The sequence below is a fragment of the Stegastes partitus genome, unplaced genomic scaffold (assembly GCF_000690725.1).
Source record: "Stegastes partitus isolate 25-593 unplaced genomic scaffold, Stegastes_partitus-1.0.2 Scaffold845, whole genome shotgun sequence".
Taxonomy (NCBI): domain Eukaryota; kingdom Metazoa; phylum Chordata; class Actinopteri; family Pomacentridae; genus Stegastes; species Stegastes partitus.
In genome coordinates this window covers 42350-66123 of record NW_007578576.1, presented here as the reverse complement: position 1 = coordinate 66123, position 23774 = coordinate 42350, and the positions used below count along the sequence as shown (strand labels likewise).

At 41.8% G+C, this 23774-nt stretch overlaps 1 protein-coding gene across 1 annotated transcript; it reads left to right on the top strand.

Moving 5' to 3' along the window:
* Nucleotides 1-773: 773 nt before the first annotated feature.
* On the top strand, nucleotides 774-23162 carry mdfic (MyoD family inhibitor domain containing). Its single transcript, XM_008292926.1, has 5 exons — nucleotides 774-1035; nucleotides 1243-1443; nucleotides 3184-3294; nucleotides 15092-15484; nucleotides 21046-23162. Exons 2-5 carry the CDS (start codon nucleotides 1350-1352, stop codon nucleotides 21294-21296), a joined length of 849 nt encoding a protein of 282 aa, XP_008291148.1. The 5' UTR covers nucleotides 774-1035; nucleotides 1243-1349; the 3' UTR covers nucleotides 21297-23162.
* Nucleotides 23163-23774: the final 612 nt, after the last annotated feature.

Sequence of the window (23774 nt, the reverse complement as noted above, 5' to 3'; positions counted from 1 at the left end):
TGTCTTTAAATAAACTCTTCCTTCAACCATGTCTCTCTTTGCTGAACTCAATCACTGTCGCAAATTGTTAAGGAAAGCTAAAAACTGTCCATCGGAGCTATTCACTGCAAAAAAAAAGTCATGCCTTCTGAAGACAACAGCAAAAAAATATAAAGTCACACTCATTTTAATAGGGAGGATGTCTCTCATATGCCTTCCAGCAGAGCGTGAGAAAAAATAGATGTGAGGGTCTCATGGTTTAGTCTGAACTGTTTCATGCCACAGAGTTACTGGGCCTTCAATAGACACCACAGGGCCTCTGGTGCACTCTGAGGTCTCGGGGTCAAAGTGGGCAACAGCAATAAAATACAGAATTTCCACCACACCTATTTATAAAAGTTTATACTCAGGTCACATGTTAACAATTTAAAAAAAAAGAAAAAAAAAGTATTATTATTATTATTATTATTTTTAAATCTTTGAGTTAATTAGTGACACCTGTTTTCAATAAATAACTCCAAAAACTTTACATATTTTGGCAACTATCTTAATCAGAAAACTTTCAAACTAAAGCTTTTTTTTTTAATTAAATTTTTTATTTTTTTATTTTCCCAGACGAGAGAATAAAAATAAAAAATTAAGTCGAATTTGTGTTATTTCTCTGTTTTCTCTCGCTTAATTTCTGGGGACACATGTTCAGGGAGGGCTTTGTTCTGCTCTCGGCCGCCCAGAGGGAAGCAACAGGCAGAGCGCAGAGCTCCAGCGCAGGAATGCGGACATGATGGAAATGTTTTAGACGCCACTATCCTCAGTAAACTCGCCGCCACTCAGCGTCGAAAGCTTCGACGGGATTCTTATTGACACTTTTTATTCGCGCGTCAACAACACCTGGACCCTGTCGAACTTTCTGGAAGTTGGAGGAAAAGTTTTTCGGGACGCTAAAGTTGCTCTTTGACGCACTTTGTTTTGATTTCTTTTGGGTTTGTTTTCTTCTCGCGTAACGTCTCGCTGGAGGAAGGAGAGGATGGGAATAATTTGAAGCGACATGTTTGAGAGGTAAGTTTGTAAATGTTTTTTTTTTTTGCTACAGAAAATGGAGTATTAACATGTCGAGCAAGTTTCAGTAAAAAGCGAGAGAAAAAGGGGAAATTTCCACTAACTTTTTTTTTCTTTTTTTTTTACTCGACGTCACAAATTTCTCGGTGTGTGTGAATGAGCAACTTTCTCAGGTTGAATAAACAAATTTATTTGTGTGTCTTCAAGCCTGTGCTGATGAGGAGACGTTGGTTTTCCCAGCACTGAGGGCTGAGGAGAAAAAAAAAAAAAAAAACAGGAAAGGAGCTTCTTCTGCTGTTTGAGACGCCTGTCTCATGTCCAAGCAGACCGTCCGTCCTCCGGATGGGCCGGCAGGGCCAGAGAGGGGCCCCCGGCCAGAGACCAGTCCCCTGCTGTCAGCCTCACACGGTAAGAGGCCTTCAATTAAAAAGCTTTTAATGTGAAATCCAAGTGTTCAGTGTCAGGTAGAGCTCTTTGAGGGGGGGCCTTGACATGCTCCCAGAGGTCCCTTTGCAAGATGTTGTGAGGGAAAAACTCCAAAAATACACATAATTATCACTCCAGCATTTAGAAACCTCTGCTATGTAAAGCATGTGTACATGAAGCTGTTTCTTGCCCATGTTTTCTCCTCCAGCCTGCCAAAAAGCTATACAAAGTGACACATCCCATCAAGAACTCAAGAACAGTCCCTGACATCACATATAGAAAATGAGGCATTAACAGATTACTGGTGCTTATCAGCGCTAATCAGCATGCTCGGGACAAACTGCACTCTTGTCTCTCTTTTTTTAAAAATTATATTCATTTTTGGTATACATCAGTATCTGTGCTCCACAGCCTTGATAATGTTTGTGCTTTTTTTTTTTTTTTTCCTCCCCTCAATAAAGTCTGAAGAAACGCCCTGGTGACTATTAACAGCAACCACAGCCAATTATAGTTTTTAATTAACTTTCTAGTTGCCCCTAAGATTATCACATGTAAAATAAGCTTACCCCCCCACCCCACCCCACCCCAACACCCCCCCCTTCTTTTCATTTTTCTTCAAACAAGCAATGAACCGTTAACCATCCTATTTATACCAAGCATCATTATGGCACTGTCAGAAAATAGTAAAGTAGGACAAAGTAAGCAATCACTGGGGCTGCTGGATTGTGAATGGATTTTTTTTTTTTTTGTGCCGGACCTTCAAAGGCACTTGCAGTTAAGACTAGATTTCCCCTCTCTGGGGACTGTGGATGTACTGAGAATAGGCCAATTTATTTCTAACTGTGATCACTAAATACTGCGATGCATCACACAGTGCTGCTGCTGCTGCTAACGTAGCTACCATACATCAGCTGAGATATGTGTCATATCTGTCTCAGGCTTCTGGCCTGCGCCCATTCGTCCCGCCGTCCCATCCGTCACTGCTTACAAACAGGGTGTCGTAGCATCGCAACAAAGCTTTGGTAATGTTAGATTTGCTGAGTCATTCTTCACCATTTTTTTTTTTTCTCCCAAAAAATTGGCTCGAGCTGCAATATGGTGCTGAGAAGCTTTTTTGAGAACTGTGGTTTATGAGTAGACATCTGGCACCAAACCAGTGAATAAAGTCATTGTGGAAGGTTTATTTACTGGACAAAGCAGCAGTGTGCAATGAGCAAAAAAAAAAGCCTTGAAGTAGCCAGGGCTCAGGGAGATGAGTTAAACTGTCTCTCGTGTCTTTGCGCAGCTATCATGCCGGGAGTTTTTGCCCACATACTTTTTCCAATTTAGATGAATGCAGCCTTTATGGCGGTAAAAGAAGCTTGGCAGGTAGAGCACACCCGGGAGCACAAGGAGAGAAAATGAGATCCAGAGCTCTGGCAAGGCCTTCACCTGAACCGCCCCACCATGTTGCACAGTTTGCCAGCGCTCTGTTTTTTCTGGCAAAAATAGGCAGAAGGGCCTGTGCACCTCTTGTTCGTCTCTGATATTTTGTCCACTGTGGCGAAACTTTGCATCTGCTTTCCGACTATGATACACATTTAATTTAGAGCAGTTGAACCCACAATAGGATTAACCAAACAACCGAGGCTCTTTCTGTCACCGCGCAATGTTTTGTTTGCTTAACTTGCAGCAGGTGTTTCTTCTCAAACCGCATTTAACTCTGAATTCTCGTGACCCCAGACGCTTGTGACAGTGAATCATCAGGAAGAGCGTCGTCTCCCAGGAAACCGGCCGCCGAAGGACAAAGTCACGTGACGGAGGAGAAGCCTAATTATTGCGAGCCCGTGAGAGGTAAGTTTTTAACGACCTGGGAAAGCTGTGGGCGGACAGCAGGGCATCTCGGTGTTATTTTTAATGACAAACAACAATGAGGCGTTTAATTGGAGACAGTGAAAGCGATTAACATACTGTATTTTGCTTGCACGGTCAGATGGTTGAGATTAACAGCAGTAAATGTTTTATTTAACACTTAAACGGCTATAATTTCATCCTTTTTGTGATGAACACGCGCCACCTATCGAGAATAGTTGTTGTTGTGACAGTTGCACGAGCGCGAGGCAGGGTCAGTTGGCCAGTTAAAATATTAGCATCAGATAGCACTAAGGTCTCCTGGCAAGCGAGTGGAAACTTGCGTGCTCTTTCATTCTGCCATAATGACCAGGACTTGGCTCGCTTCTCCGTTTTCAGTTCTCCTTCCAAACCCTCAGTTCTGTGTTTTGGAAGTGGGGAAATCCTGTCTGTGGTTCTGGCATTGGACGTCTTTACACACTGATTGAATCTTAGCCACAATGTTTTCACCTCGTACCAAACATTTACCTTTTTGGGAGAAGGACTGTGCCAGCTGCTCGAGGCATTTTTCTGTTGAATAGTGACTTCAGTGTCAGTGAGCTTTAAGTCACAACCTTGCAGCTGTGTATTGTTCCTCTCAAGAATCTATCATACCACGAGCATATGTTTTAGATTTTCGAGTGATTGTCTGCCTTTTTTCTGAGTCCTTATAATCATTTTATTTTTTTTTTAACTTGGGGAACTTTGTGATCCTGCACTGCAGCTCTGAACTAATCACAGTGTTTTATGCAAATGGAGTGCACAGTGAGGTTTTACAAAACAATTATTTGGCATTGAACTGATTGAGTTATTAGCAGGTCTAATTAAACCTAGATGCACTTTTTGTTAAGTAATTGGAGACTCGATCGTGAGCTATGGATTGCAGGTCGCAAAAAATGAAACCTGCTAAAAGCTTTGTGTACGTGTGTTTCATTGTTCTTAAGTAGAGTGAGATGTGTCAACATGGGCTAATAGCAGCTGATTGCTTCCATCCATGTAAGTGCCGAGCAGTCGTAAGGATTGTGTTTTCATTCGACACAGTTCTTGACAACAGTTCTTTTGTTTCTAGGTTGTTAACTTTTCCAGGGCGCCTTTTCCTGCCTTTTTTGGTATTAAGCTTAATGACTTGCCAGTGGCTTGTTTACTGAAGTTGCATGGAAAAGAGATAAAAAAGGAAAGAGGGAAAAAAAAAAAAAAAAAGATTTTCTGTCAAGAGGTCTTTCTAGCTTGGCAGGTGTGTGGAGTATTGCACTTCTGGAGGGAGGCATGCTTTTCTTTCATCTCTGCAGATAAGCCCTTGTGACAACAGTTTTGCGTTGTAATTGATGTCGCTCCCCCCCAACATCCACACACAGAAACCCTCTGCGCACACACACAGACTGGTAAGCAAGTTTTAAAGCAGGGAGAACACGAGGTAGTCATGTCAAATGAAGGGGGGGAAACCCAAATTAGTGCTATCTTCGTGAAACTTTTATTTACCTTTTGTCTGCGTGTAGTTCAATCAAACGTGGAAATTAATTTAGGGCAGCTTAAGTTAACCTATTTATGTCAGACCCTCGCAGTCTGACTGTGGTTTTGTTTAGCTGAGGGGACCAGTCTGCTCGCTGGCAGGGGTAATTGAGAGCCCTCTTCACCACAGAAACAGGAAATCAATAAGAAATCATCTGCCTGCCTACATCCCAGCCCTCTCTGTTTTTTCCTTCCCCCCCAGCTGTCCGATTTAAGAGCTTGCGTACGGTATGTGGATGCCGACTTTTCACAACAAGAGGAAGCCCCACTGTAAATGTTGTGATAACAGCGCAGATCCCATTTCGGTTATGATAGCGCTGTTTTGACAAGTTGTCTACTTAATCAGTGGGTTCCCTTTAAAATGGAACACAGACACGGCAGTGGTTCTGATAATAATTTAAATGTTCCTCACGGAGCGAATACAGGAGGGCATCGCTGCCCAGCTGCAAAAAATGAATCATTAAGTCTGACCCGAAACGCCAGAAGAAGTTTCATAAATTCCCATGCTTTAAACAAGTCTGATTGTTCTGAGATTGTCAACCACTGTAGCTTGTTAGACGGAGAAATAAAAAGTACAGTTCTGCCCTTCGTGTTAGGCCTTTGTCAGAGAACTGTTCCTCTGTGGCTCTGCCATCCTGGGGGAGGAGGGAGAATCTAGTGGGGGAGACAGACATTCCTCAAGAGACCGTTCTGGGTTTTCAAGCAGCTGATATCTCCTGCAAACAGGGCCTTGACTCGAAATAAATTGCTACCACCCAGCACCAGTTTTAGGAGTTTAATCATCACATTATTCACCAGATTGTCAAATACTTTTTTAATGCTTCTGTGGTTGATAAAGATGACCTTACTAGCTCCTGAAGAACAGGTCTGTTTTTTTTATCTCGGGGAAATTCTGTAGTGAGAAAAGAAGGTCAAATAACATGACACTCTTCCTTTTTTTTTTGTTAAAGAAAGACATTAGTCTGGCCTTTGTGTGAACCTCTGATTCGGCTCTTTAGTGGCACACCTTCAAGGTTATTACCTGTGTGCAGAGTTGACCTTTCAGAAGTGAATTTTGTGACCCCTAATAAATGCTGTAAAAGGGATTGTTTAATGGGATGGTGTCACATACTTTCACCTGTCTTGGCAGAAAAGATTCAACAATCGAGATTTATATACAAAATTATAAAGTTTTTGATACTTTGCCGTCGGTGGAGTTAGACTGAGATAAAACAAAGGGCAAGTGCTCCTTCATCATGATTTTCATCACCAGCGCTGAAATATTTTTGCTGCCCAAGTGTTGAATCAACATTCTCAGACTGTCACACTTTGCCTCATGAGCCTTCCAAAGTGCTTTAAGTACTTAAAGACTTTGTAACCTTATGTCAGTTTTCTTTTCCCAGAATGTTTTTTTTTCAGCTATAGGAGCTGCATGGTGATTGTTGTTATGCAAGATTCATATCTTTATTGTAATCCTCAGAGCCCTGTCTCTGCAGAAATAATGTGTCTGAAGCATAGACCTATTATAAACTGAACCGTAATTTTCAAGTGATTACTTACCAGTGGGTCATGGAATCAAAAACGGTATAAATAGGGTGAAATGCTAGTGTAGGGGTTGATTAAAATGGCCATTGTAATTCTACCTCTGTTGTAATTATTTTCTCATTGTCTTGGTGCAGATAGATTTCATATGGGAAATTTCAAGTGTGTTAATTAGCATATTTTACCCAAAGTGCCCGGGACTATTCATTGTTAATTTTTTTTTTTGAAGATATTCAAAATACTTGAGCCAAATGATTAGATATGCATACCTCAATTCATGGACTGCGGTCTTTTAAGTGCGCATTAGATACAAGGCAACATGTATGGATTGTAATTGTGGAGGAAGACTGTCATTTTTGTTTTTTTTTTCCCCCTAAATTAAAAATAGTTTGGATATTCAGTAAAATCTTCGAAAGTCATTTTAACACCAACGGCCCTTTGTGTCTAAATGGTCGCAGATATCTGCATTGGGGGAAGAAATATTTAGATCTTTTACTTTTACTGAAAAAAGCAATACTACAGTGAAAAAGTCCTTCAAAGAAAACCACATTATCAATCAAATCTCCTGCATTTAGATGAATGCAGCAATTTAGTATCTAATTTCTGATGGTGGTGGAACTTCTACACATTTTGTATACTATTGAGGTAAACAATTCACCATATTTAAGTCATTGTTTTGTCTTTATGCTATCAAGTAAATGTAAAAGTACAGCTCAGTTTAAACTGAGTGGGTGAGATGTCAACAGTAGTATACGAGTAGTAGAATTACCTCCAAACTGTGCTTTAGTAAAATACTTGAATTCTTAACTATGAAATATTATGTTTACCTTCAGTCCCACCTTCAGCACACCTGCAATGTAAAACTGAGGTACTGAACAAGTTTTCTAATGCATTTCATGTAATATGCACTACACATGGATGAAATGTGTATCTTTTCTACCTTATTTTTTCTGCCTGTTTAGCACAGGTGAGGTAGTCTGACTGCTCGGCTCATGTTTACCGCCTCCCTAACCAGTGCCACATATGACAGTGTCAGTGCCTTTCACAAGCCACTTCACAAGAGAGGGGGGTGAGGGGGAAAAAAAAAAAAATCTAGTTCAAATGAGAGCAGCGCAGGGGGGATTACTTGGCCTCTAACAGGGTTTTGGCTCCAACATTAAGGTTAAAACCCTTTTCTATTACTGAGATCTCTGCTGATGTTGCCCTCGCTAGCCCTGAACCCCTCGAGCTTCCAACTCCTTGCCCCCTTCGTGTTTGCAGGTTCAGTGCCTCTCTGCTAGGTCATTCTGTCAGGCCCCCTGATCAGTGGAGGGTGACCAGGGACCAGGGGCTGGCTCCCGTCCAGACACACAGACAGCCACAGCTGACACAACCACCACCAACACCCCCCCCTTCTCTTTCAGGCTAGAGCTAAAATCGATACAGGCGTCTCTGTGTTTTAAAAGCCACTCAGAGGCAGACGAGCACCTCTGTCCCAAAGGCTGATCTCTCAGCTTAAGGCCTTGATTGGCATCCCGAAGATGCGAGGCGCTGACCCACAGCTGTCCCATTAGCAGAGGGTTAATGCTGAGATTGATACTGAGCAAATAAAGGAACTAGGTGTGGGGGTATTTTGATAGACTGCCTATCCCCTCTCTGACCCACAGACAGACCTCAGCTGTATTTTGGCTTTAAGGGAGTTTTTCAATATTGGCCATGTTAGCGGCTCTTCAGTAGATGCGCACAAAATTTATTAAGTGTGTGTGTGTGTCTCTATGTCTTGCTGTTTCTTGAACGCCCTTTTCTCTACATGTGTACAAGTGTGCGCATGTGCATATCTGCGCGCCTGCCGTTGAATTTCAAACAAGTGAACTTCCTGTGGAACTTCTACTTCAGCGAGGAGATTTTTGAAGCCGGTGGAATATTTGAGTCATCGATGTAACTGAAACTGAAAATACCCCCTTTCCCCCCTCCTCCCTCTCCCGTTCGCTCCCGCTCTGTTGCTCCGTTTTTTTTGTTTTGAGTCGTCGGCGAGCAGAGGGTGGAGCACGTTTTTGGAGTATGAAGCCTGGCAGCTCCCTCAGGCCTGCTCTGAGTCACGTCATAATTGATCTTTCTAGAAATTGTGGTAGCTAGCCGTGTAAAGTCTAAATCCGTGCAAGATGTGCAGCTTTTTAAAGACACTGCAGTCGTGCATTCGCCTGTCTTTATACTGCACTCTTTCTCCTCTCTTGGATGGTAAGAAACACACGAAGGAGAATGAAAGGCACTTGACAAAGCTTAATGCAGAAACAGACTCGTACAAATTCATCTCAGAAATGAGGAGAGGTAGAGAATAAGGCGCCATTTAGAGTGTCTTACAGCTGTCAGGTTGTAAGACTTTTGAACACTCTTTGCTCCTCGCGTTCTGCTGCATTAGTTGCGCTCAAATTAGCACCATGCCAAATTCCACACAACAGTGGAGACTCGAGACTTCTGTGGCCGGAGCTGGAGGGGGCTGAGTGTGAAAGACTTTTCCTTGACGTGATTCATGAAAGAGAAAATGGCATCTCATTGGGAGTTTCAATGATTCAGATAGCAGTCAAACATATTAATCTGGGGTTCATTTTGATGACACCCCACCACGCAGCCATCGCCACCTCCTTTTTCCGAGCACACACACACCTGACCGCTTGCGCTGGCTGAGAGCTCCGTGTTGTCAAATCAAGCTCTCGTCTTTCAGGATGCCATAGCTCCTGCAAAATGTAATTAAGCAGAACAAGTCCAAGGGGGTTATTTTTTCCACTCAATCAGCAGCAAAATTTGAAATTAGTAAACCCCTGACACCCTGCTTCTTCATCTTCTTCTTTTTTCTTTATATCCGTTTGTTGGGTCGAGGCGGCAGCAGCAGAAATGACATGAAGCGTTGTCTTCAAGTGTCACTTTCCCTTCAGTAGGTTTGGAGGAGCCAAATTTGAATGACCGTCACAGATAATTAAACCAAAAATAGCGCGTGACCACCGAAAACCAGCCGCACAGTATCGACAGACTGTCCTGGAGTGGGATGGGGGAAAAACAGACAAGAATGTGATGCTTCCTAGTTTAAATGAGATGCTAGGCAATATGATCAGCCTTGACAGGTGAAGACAGTTAATAGAGTTCTGTTGCAGGCTGCCATAACACACACACCCACACACACACACACATATACAGAGCATGTCACTTTCCCTGATGAGGATCCAATATCAGAGCAGGTAATTTAGCTTTCTTCAGCGGTCATCATCTATGCAGCCATCATCATTTTTATCTTAGATAAATACAAACCGATTGTGTGCATGTGTATGAACTGACAGGACCAGGATTGCTGTGTGATGTCTCGAGTCACGTCTTTTTTCCCCTCCCCATATCTGTTGGAACAAGTGACATTTCTGTTAGCTCGTGTCAGGTCGCCATCCACTTTGTGTAAATGCTCAAGATGAGACTTTGCATGGCACCCACATCCTTAAGCTAATTTTCTACTTAAATGCTAGTTCTGAGACTGATTATATTGATAATCATCACATGGGGATGATTTTTTTTTGTCTGAGTTGTGATGGGACACTTGTATGTTGATCCTCGAGTCACTCGTCTGTTCCCTTCCAACTCGTCCTTCTAGACAATAAAGAAAGTCCTTGTCCAGGAGTTTAGAAGGTCAAACGGTAAACGAGGCTTTGATACGCCCAAGGAAAATTTCAATCAGAGCCCTTTTGTAATAACATTCATTGTACTATTTTCCTCTCTCTCTGTGTCCCTCTCACTCGCTGCCGTATAATTCCCCTGGTTTTGCTTCTATAAATATGGACAGGGAAGATGTATAATTTCTAATGAGAAAATATATCCCTTTGGATTGAAAGGCAGGGGCTGTTCCACACACTGCTGTTTGTTAGGAGGAGAGATGATACCTCAGGCTGTTTTGGCAGCGAGAGGAGGAGGAGGGGGTGGTGGTGGTGGCGGCGGTGGTAAGAGGAGTCTGGCTAGGTCATTGCACATTTACAAATTAGCATTTCAATCATGCAGGTACATGGCCAGTCGAGCAGAAAATATACATGTTTTTCTAATACAAGGCACAAGAAGATAAACAAAACACTGGCCGTGTTAGTGGAATTAGCATTTCAGGGCTAACTGTCACTGTGTATTTTGCCCGTTTCTGTTTGGGGGCTCATAACTAAAATTAAAGGTGCCTCTTCTGCTCACATATTCCATTCAGTGTTAACTCACAAACTCATAGCATTGTGTAATAATGGCTATTAGGAGATGAATACAAGATCTGGATTGTGGTGTTTATTTGGTGGGAGTGATGTGACATTCGAATAACTGTATGCTCTCTATGATGGGCATTCTAATAAGCCTGGGCAAACACCTTTTGTCTCTCTTCTCCCTGTTTCTCTCTGTCTCAGGGGCATTAATATTAAAAAGGACTGAGCTTTGGAAACACAGAGCTTGTGTGATTGTTCAATCCGCTCTATGCCTTACCTGCGACTCTTGATGTAGTCTTGTGCAAATGAGAATCTCCATACTGCCCTGTTTGACCTTTGTGTTATATTTTCATGTTCCCGACTATTTTAGAATTCTTGTTTATACAGCTTTGTTTCAGCTGACATGCATGCATGCATGCATATTTCTTCCTGGTAGGTCTACCAGTGTGTGTGCATGTGTGTGTGGCGTATCCAGTAGGCCTATATATACATATACACACTCCCCCTTTTCTTTCCTCAGTCTTTTGGGTGCAATTTCCAGGTCCCTCCTGTAGGACCTATTTTCTGTGACAAAAGTGGAGGTGTTTATATACTCAGTTTTACATACAGAGCGATCCCCTGCACAGCTCTGGTGCAGCTTCAGCTCTCTCCAGACACTCCGCTGCTTGGTCCCTGTGTGGCGCAGCCACTGAAGACTCGGTGACAAATGGCAATTATATTTGTGTGTTCTTCATGAATCCATCAAACACTGGCCTTTTAAAAATGCTCCCCAGATATTTGAGGCTGTCAGCTACTAGTAGCTGGGACCAAATTGGGATGCTGCTTAGACAGTCAAGAACCACTCACCCCCTAGTTTCCCCTGTGATGTGTGTGACAGCGTGTGTAGGGGAATACCATGTTTTATTCAACTACAAATGTACACTCTCAACAGTTGTTGATGTGCTCGAAATAGGGCAGTTACAAGTCCAATTTGAAGTCTTGTGTGTGAGTGTGTGTATGTGTGTGTGTCCAATTGTTCCTCCAAAACATGGTGTTTAAATGCAACCTGTCAGGTTGTGTTTATTCGGTTATCTTAGGACACCTCTCCTTTTCTACGAGCTTGTGGCAACCGCACAACTTCTCGCGTGTTTTTTTTTTTTTTTTTCTAAACTTGCTGGGATTTGTTCATATCAAATTTTGATGCTGCTTGTCTTACCTGCTGTGTTGTAGGAAAAATGCAGTAGCAGCGCGCCTGTGTTGCTCTGTCAGGATTTATTAACAGGCTCAGCTCATATTTGCATAAATCAGTTTTATCCTCAGATGTGGAATCAAACTGTATGTTCAAGAACTTCATTACCGCGTTATATTACCTTGAAATTCTGAAGTCTAATCTTGTGTGAAGCCCACAGTAACACGCAAAAAAAACCCCGTCTATGTTTTAGTAAAGTTCAGTGTAATTAAGTCGGATTAACTAAAACAATGAAAAAATGCCCAATAGCTGCATTTCAGAGTTCATGAATGATGGCTTTATTTTAAAATGTGTTATATGCAGGTTTACAGCACATACTGAACAACCAAATATGGCGCCGATAGTGTCCAAACTTATACGATATAGTTTTGTGTGCACGCTGCAAGTTTTCATGCCCCATCCTACCAGCGTAGCACAATCCTGACAGGTCTTACTGTATTTCTGCTTTCTCTCATTATTTCTTCATTTGTCTCGTGGTGACTGTACAAGTCTGTCATTGCCATCTTTTGACAGTATCATCATTATTATGATCAATGATTATGAATATTACTCCATTGTGTCCATTAATCTCAGTCACCATGTTCATCAGGATAAAAATAAAGACTGCGACCGTGTAAAGACTATCCAAGAACCTGCCACCGAAGTGCACTACTCTTCAGACTTGAACCACTTTTTAGGGCTTTTGCAGCGTGTCAGAAACCCGAGTCAACGCTTATGTACTCTGGTTTTTACGTGGTGGTTTCTTAATAACTATTTATACTTTGGCAAATTGAAAGCTTGACTTCCTCAAAAGGAAAGGTAATTATGCCTCCCAGTCTACTTTGGCCTTTTTGTGTATGAGCGTGTGTTTATGTGTGAGAGTCCATGTGGCTAGTTCGCTTAACCTAAATGGGGGAAAATGACTGTAATTATGCAAGGTACTACTGTATGAGCGATTGATTTGTTGAAGAACTGTCATCCTTTGTACAGGAGTTTTCTAACTTGTACTGACTTCGTAGCACTCGGATGAACGGGTGAATTATTTAGAAGGTGCAGCGCTGTATGCAAGTTGCGCTGTTTGTGCGTGTGAGTCTTTTACAAAATGAGTTTGGACAAGTTAATCTTTACTTATTGATGGGAATTTTGCCTCATCAGTGTCGGTGCTTTTATGTGTTTAAAATAAATAGCTGCGTGTAGTGGAAGAAGTGGGTTTCTGATTGCATGTCTGGAAAATGTAAAATTTTGCAGAAGTAATTCAATCTTCTTCACAAAGTGGAAATGTTTAGCAGAGTAAGTCTAAATCGCTGTTAGCTGGATTTATATTGATTAAAAATAATCAGCTTAATAAATGGGTGATTTCCCTAACTGACTCAGAATAACAAAAGCTGCACTACTGTGTGAATGTGTGAGTTTAAACGACAGTGACACATTCAGATCAACATAACATCAGGGTTTTTTTTACAGATTATCACTTTTGTTTGACGAAAACTTTCCTTAAATGTCTTCCTGGTAGGGCGAAATCCTCCTCCTCTGCCGCCCCGGTGAGGACAGTGAGCAAGGTACATATATTAAAAAGGCGTGGAAAAGCGTACAGCTGCCAGGGGTAAAACTGAAGAACAGCAACAACTCCGAGTCTCCTTGTTAGAAAGCTTTAGTCTCTCCACACAGTGTCATGGGTGGGCTGCAAGGCTTTTGTCTTTTGGAGAAGAAAATCCATCAACCTGGTCTTAAATCACTGCATAATGAATTCTATCGTGTGCTACCCAGTTGTCTAATTCAAATTGCATGGAATCCTGATCCCTAAAGTCTATATTTGTTTATCGAAGCAGCATGCAGAAGCCCGAACGAGGAGAAGGCAAAACCCACTGTGTGTATTTAATTGCTTTGTTTTACATCCACATTCACATCCGGCCTCTCCCAGGGTGATGTGTTGTTAAAAAGTGCAAGGCCCGATTCCCACACTCTCTCGCTCTCTTGTTAACCGTAATTGCACTTGTTGGTGAGCTGACAGAAAGAAAATAGAGATGGAAAGAAATTACCAGCATCATATTAAGTTCTATGTTTGCATCCACTCTGGAAAATTTGTTGATTTCTGGACAGCTGCGGTGTAACACTTAAACAAGCCTTGCGGAGAGTGCACCAGACAGCTGTTAAATGAGGCACAGTTCACGTTTGGTGGGGAAGACACTATATATTCAATGTATATAAAGAAAGTGTTAAATAGGAAGAAAAAAAAAGACTAGTTCACACAGACAAACTTAAAAGAGATGAATAATTCACAAAATCTGGCAGCGTGTGCACATGCATAGTGGCTCTGATGTGGAGGGGAGGTAATGTAGGAGTAAGTCCCAGTAGAGCTGAATGTGCAGGTGTTCCTCACAGGAAAATGCCACCTCCTTTGCTCACTCACATCCTTCCCCTTCTTTCTTATCAGACAGGTCGCTGTCTCCTGACTTTCTGTGGCTGTCACACATGCACTTAGGAAGACTAGTCGAGGCCATCTCTGAGCCTTCAGAGGAGAGAAGATCATTACCGTTGCAGACAGCAGCCATTTTGTATATGTACACTATCACAGTCTCTTTTTACTGTATTAATCTCTCTTTCTCTCACCGACTTAACTCACCGAGGTACTGCTCCCGCAAATGTCTTGTCTGCCTACAGCGGTGGCTTTTGTGATCCTGTCACATATAAAGTTCCTCCGTCTCCCTGCTTCTCTCTGTCGTTCCAGGTTGAAATGTTTGCCATGTGATCGATATTATCACGTTAGGAAATAGTGGCAAGATTTGCTGAGAGTGATAAAGCTCAGAATGGTGTGTCTCCACTTCTGTGTTCGGTTTGTTAGAACTGAACATCACAGGCTGCAGTGACTTTAAATGTGAATGAAACGCATGAAGTGCAAGGTGCAGAGATTGCAGACAAAGTTGTCTTTCAGCTAAAATAAAGTTAAGTGAAAGTAATCCACTTCTGTAAAAATAGACACTATAAATAATGAGCAAGTTATTAAAGCAAACCATTACTTCCCTTTTCTTATGCTTTAGTGTTGGGTTGTGCTTATTCCTCTGCATTCACATAGAAATTGTCTTTGCATAATCAAGCAGTTTTTTTGTTGTGTTTAAATATTCAGTTTTGATTGTTTAATATTAGTTTGAAAATGTTTTAGCTGAATAAATGCAAGACGATGCAAGAAGGAATATTTCAGGGACATTTCATCTCTTAACACTGCTTCAATATCAATTTAAATAATTGTACTAAGTCTTTGGTTTCCAACTTTTTAGTAAACAGGAGTAAAAATATTTTCCTTTCTGTTTTTTTTCTTCTTTTTCACCACCAGCTCAACCTCAGTCTGAGTCTGATTCAAAGCTCGTGCTCTCTGAGCCTGCTGAGGGAGACATTGCCAAAGACCATAATGGGTTTCGCCATGGCAGCGCTGGCACACCCACGCTGAGTAACGGCAACGGAATCCATCCTGGCACTGGTGGATCCGACGCCACGCGGACATGCACCTGCGGTGCCAACATCAGCATGAGCGCCACGGGTGGGTCAGGCCCTGGCACAAGAACAGCGGCGGCCAAGCCAATGACAGAGCAGCCCAGGAAGCAGCCGTCCACGCCTGTGTCACAGAGGATGCAGAGAAAATTGAGGTCCAGCTTGTCAGTCAACAGTGACAGCAGCCGGCGAAGCAAAGGCAGTTCCACGGGGTCACAGAAGGCTCCTTTACCAGAGGGTGAGTATCAACACAAGAGGTAATAATGACAGCAAATAAAGGGGAGCATAATCCCATATATACTGACACACTGATGCTCATACTAACTTTTCTAACACTTTATTGCTGGCATGCCGCTGTCGCTGCATCTCACCTTCTGTTGCTCATAAATTCATTTTATCTTTGGGAGCTGCACGCTGTAATCATGGTCAGCCAAGGCATTTCATAAAATAATTTGTGTTGTCTTGTCATTATATCTTGTCGTATAATTTATCTTATGCATGCTATTTTGGTTAATTATTTTTCTAAAATTAAAGGAACGTGCCAACCATTTTAACAATTTCAAAAATTATGAGCTGATAAAACCCAGAAGCAATCCTTAGTCTTATAAAATGAATTGCATGCATTGTAAAATGTGAATTGTATAGTCTGACCTGATCAGGCTGAGAAGGAAAAAACACTTGATCAAGAAATCCCTTATCTGCAGTCACACAGTGAAATGAGAACACCATCAAACAAAATGAGGGTGTTCTTAGGAGGCGCACATGAAAAGATACCTTATAAGATATTGATAATAAATTCTTACCTTCTCTCACCTTTTAATGATGGCAGTGCATCTCATATTTATCACTCCCGTCATGCAATTGACATCTTATCTCGCCCCTGTGGCTTTTATTTTCTTTAACAACAAGTCAGAGAGTCCGCTGGCCATGCGGGGAAGCCGTCACTTTGTCAGGTGCAAGGCTGAGGTGAATCTGGTAATGAAGGTGGCTGGCCAGTCCTTTTCCGTTGGGGAGATAGGTGTGACCGTCTAACGAGGCCTGAGAGCACGGGGTGCCTATTAAAAGTCGTGACCAGCCTTCTTCGGGCCCCTCACACCTATCTGGGCCCTTTTTGGCTCTCGCTACATCCCGTCAGCACCACCTTGGCCCTCATTAACAAGGCCTCTACTGTACTCTAAGGCTGTGCATGTATTTGTGGACTCACGCGTGTTCTCTATCTGTCAGTAGCGCATGCAGCATTAGGATTTAGTCATATTTCTTTAAAGTAGATGGGCCATTCCTACATTTTCATCCAATCCAAGGTCTTTGCTATTTGTCTTTTTATGTGGGCCTTTTCTCCAAGGTGAGGATGGAAAATAAGATGTGATTTTATGTGTTTTTACAGATTCATAATGGTCAGGTTGAGATACAAGTTGAAAAAAAAAGGGAGAAAAGTGGGCAGTCAGATCTTTATTTGATGATGCTTCACTTGAAATATGCATCAAATCGAGCTGCGCACAAACAAAGCAAGCAGACACACACACATCCACAATACCTTACAGGTAAAGGTGGGATGCATCCACCAGAGATATTCCAGACACATCATGTTTTCAACATCTTAATTGGTAAAGAAAGGAAGAGCGAGAGCGTAAAGAAAAAAAACCAAAAAAAAAACACAGCAGCCGCTCAACAAGTCTCATTATGGCTTTTGTGTTGCTTATTTGCAGACGCGAGAGCTCTCAGAATCAATATGTTCGCTCTCAACTATTTATTTCCCCCCGGAAAACAGCCAAGCTGTTGTGTTTGAATGTTTACACGGATTAACATAATCTGTTTGCCTGTGAAATTAGCCTCCTAAACAGCCCCCTGAACACAGGAAATAAAAGGCGTAAGCTAGCAGGAGCTAGCTCTGGGGATTCTGTTGCTCTCTGTGTTTCTTGGCACACGCCGTTGGCACCGTAGCCAATCTGTGATAACACGGCAGCTTCTGAGGAGTCATTTACCACACTGCTTTTGTTCAGCAGAGTGGGTTGTCTCAAGTCTTGTCATCCAGTTTGTGTTTTTTGTTAATTGTGTGTAATCAGTTAAGGTCTCCAAGCTGCTTTAGCCTCATTTAGAGATTTCGGGCCAAGACCGTGAGCACAGCGCTAAGCTCTTGCCTAAGCTGTCAACCTAGATGTGTTTGTGTGTGTGTGTGTGAGTGTGTGTGTGTTGTGGAAGCTCTAGTCTTTTCCGTCAGTCATACATTATAAACAGACCTGCTTTTAAGTGCATGTGGTGGACCTTCGCTATCCAGCCCACATCCTCTGCCCCCTTTAACCATGTGTGCCTTTTGAGCATTCCCATGGCCACCAAGGCTTTGTCTGATCAGTCTCTCTCTCTTTATCTTTGACCGTCTAGCTATCTTGCCCTCTCTCTCCCTCTTTGTGAGTTTGAATGTTTTGCACAGCTTGCTGCTCTGAGGCCCATCCAGCTTGTTTTGTGTCATGCCGCTCCCCTTTTTTTGATGTTAGCTTTCCAGATGTCTCAAACTATTTCCTCAGAGGCGCTGGACGCTGTTTTTTTGGCCCCGCAAACTCTGAGCTTCATCTCCGCTCGCTGACATTAAACAGGAGCATTGTCAGTGTACGCTGCTCCGTCTGTCCGTTGGTTGGTTTCACTCTGTCTCTGTCTGCCTTTCCGTCTGTCTCTCTCTGTTTTCATGGAGATGTGCCTCGCGTCCATCTCTCTTGTGTACAGTATACGACCCCTCCCCTCCTTCCTCCCCTCCCTCCGTGCTGGCTTCTGTAAGATCCAGACTAATCGCTGGTGTTGAATTATACATCCAAGTGAATAGCTGAGATGGCTGGCCACTGCTTAATGCCTGTGTACTGTGTTTGTATCGCGTTCACAGTCTGCTGTTACATTCCGAATGCTGGCATGGCTATACCCTCTGGGTCCTTCAGAGTTTGTTAGGCTGAACTTTGAGGGTTTTGTGCATGAAGCTGTGGCCAGGCGGTGTTTATTGCTCTCGCTGGCATTTCGTAGCGCTCAGATGGCAGTGTACTACAGCGGATGCCAGCATTGAATGTGGTATGAGTTTTTGTTATGCCAGCATGAAAAAAAAAAAAAATCTCCAATCTTGCCCACCAGCAGTTTACTGCATGTCCACCCCAGATGTTCCGATTTATTCTCTTGCATCTTCCATCACTGCCAGTGTTATGGCCTCAGATAAGGATAATAAGATGCATTCAAACTTCAGGCACCCTCACCGACACGCACACACGTACGCACGCGGTTGCTCGTTTCATGTTCCCTTCTCCATCTTGTTTGTATCGCAGTCAGCTAGTGCTTCTGGTCAGCTCCGCAGCCCTTAGCACTGCAAAATTAGAAAAAAAAAAAAAAACCTCCCCTACTTTGATTAATCAAACATGAGCATTCAGCGGCCCTCAGCTTGCCTTCCCATTCCGTCCTCCACACTCGCCTCCTTTCGCTTTCCCTCTAACCCAATCAGTAACAGCCCCTTCTGACAGCTCAAGATGGGCTGATGAAAGTTATGCAAATGTGCCCTGTTTGTAATGCTATTTTTCTGCATCCATCCACATCATGTCTTTTTAACACTCCAAAGCAGTGGCGCTGCTCTGGCCTTGGATCAAACATGAGACAGCTGCAAGGAGTGCATGCCAGACGCACTTACCCAAAGATATTAAGTGTGATTTAGTGGCTCGGATACAGTAACAGAAGTTCGAGGATGGAGAAGCTTGATTATGGGCAACAAAAACTGTATTCATTCATCTCTTATTTGTGTATCTACGGGCTATAAACAATTATTCATCTGTGTTTATTTCTTCGCCTTCTGTTTAGGACATGTTTAAGAATTCCTTTTTTTCAAAATAAGCCTCTCATTATTTGGAAAAAGTGACTTCGACTCTAATAACACGACAAGTTTAGGTTGACTTTATGCCAAACTGCAAAACACAATCTCTCCTGTATCTCATGTTTTGTTGACATTGTGGTTTTCACACCACAAAGCCAAGTGCAGACAAGACACACTAATTACAGGAATGTTGTTTTTTCTCTCTCGCTCTCTGTCAGTGATGTGACGTTGCGATATACAATCCATGAAAGCACACATTAGAGAGTAAATCAAATCAAAGCCATGATGTTGTTTGTATCCTGCTGTGATCTTATCGGCCCCTTTCAGACGTGAGCTCTTTTCTGTTAATCTGATAGTGTTTGAAAATGTCAGTTTCATGTCTGAACGTGCACCCTGGTCATCGATCTTTAAAATTTAGAGTGTAGTCTCTTATATGTAGGAACTAGCAACATTTCATGTCAGCTCTGCGTGCTGTTGCGTTGAGCGATTTTGGGAAGGCTTTCTCAGATATTCGTACATAGATACCATAGAGAGCCAAAGTCACAGAACATATGTTTTGTTCACTTTGCTTTACAATTTCACAGCTATTTCAAACTGAAATGCCAATTTAAAAAAAGAAAAACTTGACTGGGACTGACCGGAGAATAGTTCAGATTAACGAGTCAGGAGTTTAAATACCTGCAGCTTCTAACAGCACCATGAGCGTCTCTAAAGCAACAGCGCTTGCACGTTTATAATTTCATTAATTGCTTCTAATTATAGAATATCCCTGAAATAGAGACGGGATCAATCAGGATCTCACACCAAGTACCTTTTCTGACAGGTGAGCTGTCACACACAAATTGGCTGTTGGGTCATTTGTTACATAGCGGGCTTTACTATGAAGGAGTCGATAAATTATCATCTCACGAGGACAGAATTTTTGATCAATTAGGCCGTTAGTTATTTAGACGGTTTGATAAACTTGCTGTTAGTTTACATTTTGTTTGTTAGTGGATTAGTATGCCTTATATGGAGTTGGTCTGTGGTCGTTCTAACCTAATGAGCATCCGTAAAAGAGAAAATTTGGTCTGGGGTCTGTGTCCAAGAGCTCCAAAGTTTGTCTGGGAAAGATTAATCACAGATAAGGTATTGCACTGTAAGCTTAGCATAAAGGAGATCAGGTAATAATATGATAAAATTAGAGTGATATACATGTGAAAAACAAAATTAACCTTGAATTTGATGCATTGATATTTTCTCACTGAAGTTAAATATTTGGTGTCTAAAACTTGCATGCCATTGCCAACAGCTTCCCAGTGAAAGTTTCTTAGCAAAACTTTTTATTTATCATATTTCATTGCTCATTCAAACCAGCATTGTAGTATTTTAATGAAATGTGTAACTAATTCTGCCTTTCAGGGTCATTTTTATGATGGTTAATGGGAACATTAGTAACTTGAAGGGAAACCTTCAATTGCTGCAAAACAACAAGCTGAAACTTGCCACCAGGCACATAAGGAGTGTCTATGGGGAGGTTAAATGTTAATCAGCGGTGTGAGCATTGTCAGCATTAATTCACCTATTTGCCAGGGAGAGGCTCTTGGACTTTGCTAATCATCTTTGTTTGATCAACCCAGCAGTTTGCATGATAATGCCACAATTATTTAACAGCCTGTTAATCAAAACTGCAGGAGAGGAATTCATTTCTCTGAATTTTTCTTATTTTCTTTGGCCCCCCTGCTTAGTTAGAGGTCACCCTTTTGCTGCATACTTACTCTGTTCCACCTGTCAGCATGCGTCACTCATCGACTCACTGCTTCTTTACTAATTTGGGGGAAATTGAATTCACTGAATTTACACTTTGAAAAATTTTTTTTTTTTTATTTTATTGACGTGTGTGCTTCATTCTTGTGTTTTTATTTTATTCACATATTTCTGTCACCTCACGACTTGTCACCCTGACTGGTTTGACACGGACCCAGACTGCTGCGTTCACTGCATCTTGGCCTGCCTTTTCTGTGAGTTCCTGACGCTTTGCAACATGGTAGTGGCCCAGGCCTCGTGCGGCGCATGCACATCAGAGGCTTGCTGTTGCTGCTGCTGCACAGACGACCTGGGCGACGACTGCAACTGTCCCTGTGACATGGATTGTGGCATCATGGATGCCTGCTGCGAGTCCTCCGATTGCCTGGAAATCTGTATGGAGTGCTGCGGCATCTGCTTCCCCACATAGGGAGGCCTCAGTTTGTGCGGACCAGGGTGTCTCTGCTGGGAATAAGTGGACCCTGGACGAAAATATCGAAGGAATCCGCTGCTGCTGTCGCTTTGAATTCGGCAACAGACGGGGAAGTGTGAGTGTATGAGTGAGTGATTTTTGTCTTTTTGTCCTTTTATTTGTGTCTTTTCAGTGTGTGTGTGAAATATTGTGGTGTGTGTGTATAGCATGCTTTGTAAGATGTATTTTGACACTGGGCTTCTCCATCAAAACCAGCTCAGCAGGAGCTAGAAGTAATTCCAGATATATGAACATGTCAGTTAAGTCTTCAGTGTATTGTAAGTATTCTATCGGAAAAGTATTATCACAGACTGCCTTTAAAGTTTTTAGTGATACATCAGGAAAGCTGTCGAATTGTATCGTTTCTTGCCTCTCTTTTGGTGACCGACGTGTCGCCCACACTCCACAAAATGAACATTTACTCTGTTTTCATTTTCAAGTCTTGTGGGTTGTTTTTGATGCTCAAAAGAACTGAGGTTGCAGACTTAGTACTGTACAACACTGTAAAAGGTTTATGTGATGATTCATCCATTCCTAATCGCATACTGTAGTTTTGCAACACGGATTTCCATTTAGACATATCTACTGTAGAACTGGTGAAATATCAACGGTGAATCATCAGATTATCTGCTACTTCCTGACACTAAAGCGTAGGGCGTTACGTCTCTAGCTCGAGGAATGTTTTTGAATTGGAGCGACCTGTTATTACAGAGAAGAAATGCACAACTTTGCCGATAAGCTCTTAATTGTTTTGCAAAATTTTCGGATTTGCTGGAATGTTTATGAAATTTCTCATCTCACTTCCTCCTGATTTGCCACCTTGGGTTTACTGGAAATAAAGTACACACATGCACATTTTTTTATTGCAAAAGGTCCTGACCAGTTCAACGTATAGCATTCTGCATTCAGATATCCAATGTGTACAGCTTATGTCTTCATTTCTGTGGGAGTCCTCTAATGTTAGCCGTCAATGATCTGGCTTTTGTCAGCTCCATATGGTACAAGTCTTCTCTGGGATGCTATTTTACATACATACTGTGGAAGCATGACTTGTTGAACTGCACTCTGTTCACAAGGGCCGTGATAAGGAATTAGAAAACGGTGACCCTCGTCGCCATATAAGCGGCTTTCGGGTATCAAGCCCAGTGACTCACAATACAAAAAAGGGAATCATGAACTGTCATGTTGAAATGGTAAACTAATGCAGGGTAAAGGCAGTTTTCTTCTCCTTTTTTTTTTTCTGTTCTTTAATTCTGTGTATCTCAAGATGAGTTTGTGGTGAATCACCAGCGGAGTCATTTTCTTGTCTCGGAGATCCGCTTTGATGTTGTTTAAGTGATGATACTTAATGCTGGCCCTCATTAGCACTGCTTACTAAATGGTAACAAAAAAAAATAAATTGTCCCTTCCCAACGCCTTCAAAGATAATGTGCTGTCATGTACAGTTCGTCTTAATGGCGCGCTGTTATGTGTATAAGGAGGTTGGATAGGCACCTCTTCAGCAGATAATGTGCAGGAAATAAACCTCATTTTCGTGTTTATGATTAACTCAAACCACAAGTTTGTTACGGGCTAAAGAGTGTCAAGAAAACACTATATAGATAATGTGAAGAATTTATCTAAAAATCGAAAAAAAAAGTAAAGTATATAGTAGTTGTCTTCTTATACTGTTATGCTTTGTTTATGCCTTAGACTTGATCGCTCTCATTTTCATCTGGATGCATCACTGCTTGACGTGGAGTTCATAGCTCATTTTATTAGTTTTGTACATTATCTTAAATCTCAGAGAAAAGTTTTTAAAAAATAAAACATTACCAAAAATGATGCTGGTTTTATGCCTTTTTTTTTTCTTCTTCTTGGGTTTGTCATGTCTTCATCATGTTCCAGTTGTGCAATATGCGACTAGCAGGTCCTTCTTCTTCGTACCAGATGTGCAGTAACGTTTTGACATGCATGTTCTAATCTAATTTTTGTATTTAGCAACTCTGGAAGATTAACAGTAATCATATTTGTGTCACAAATACATCAAATGCAGCACCAACAAATTGTTAATTAATCAACACTGGAAGATTGACAGGAAATTAATCTGCAACATTTTGATAATTAAAGAGTCTTTCTAATAATTTCAACAAGAATGGAAAATATCTGGTTTAAGCTTCCAAAATTTGAAAGTACGCTGTTTATGTTTGTCACTTTAAGCACATTAACTAACAGATGTCTTCTGATGGTTCGCAGACCAAATGATTAATCAGTTAATCAAGAGAATCTTGAACAGTTGGATTTATAATGAAACCACAAGAAAACGCACCATTTTAATCAATTATTGGACCAAAATACAAACTAATATAACGTTCCTCGGTCGATCATATAACTAGACGTTTGGCTTCAGATGCTAGTGTTTAGTAGTTTTGTCCAGAAGTCATTGGTTTGTTGACG

What these genes read in the sequence shown, in the direction of transcription:
- mdfic (XM_008292926.1), top strand. Translation starts at nt 1,350, where the DNA reads ATGTCCAAGCAGACCGTCCGTCCTCCGGATGGGCCGGCAGGGCCAGAG. An exon ending in CCTGCTGTCAGCCTCACACG is followed by an intron (nt 1,444 to 3,183) that starts GTAAGAGGCCTT and finishes TCGTGACCCCAG; the next exon opens with ACGCTTGTGACAGTGAATCA. An exon ending in GAAGGCTCCTTTACCAGAGG is followed by an intron (nt 15,485 to 21,045) that starts GTGAGTATCAAC and finishes ACACGGACCCAG; the next exon opens with ACTGCTGCGTTCACTGCATC.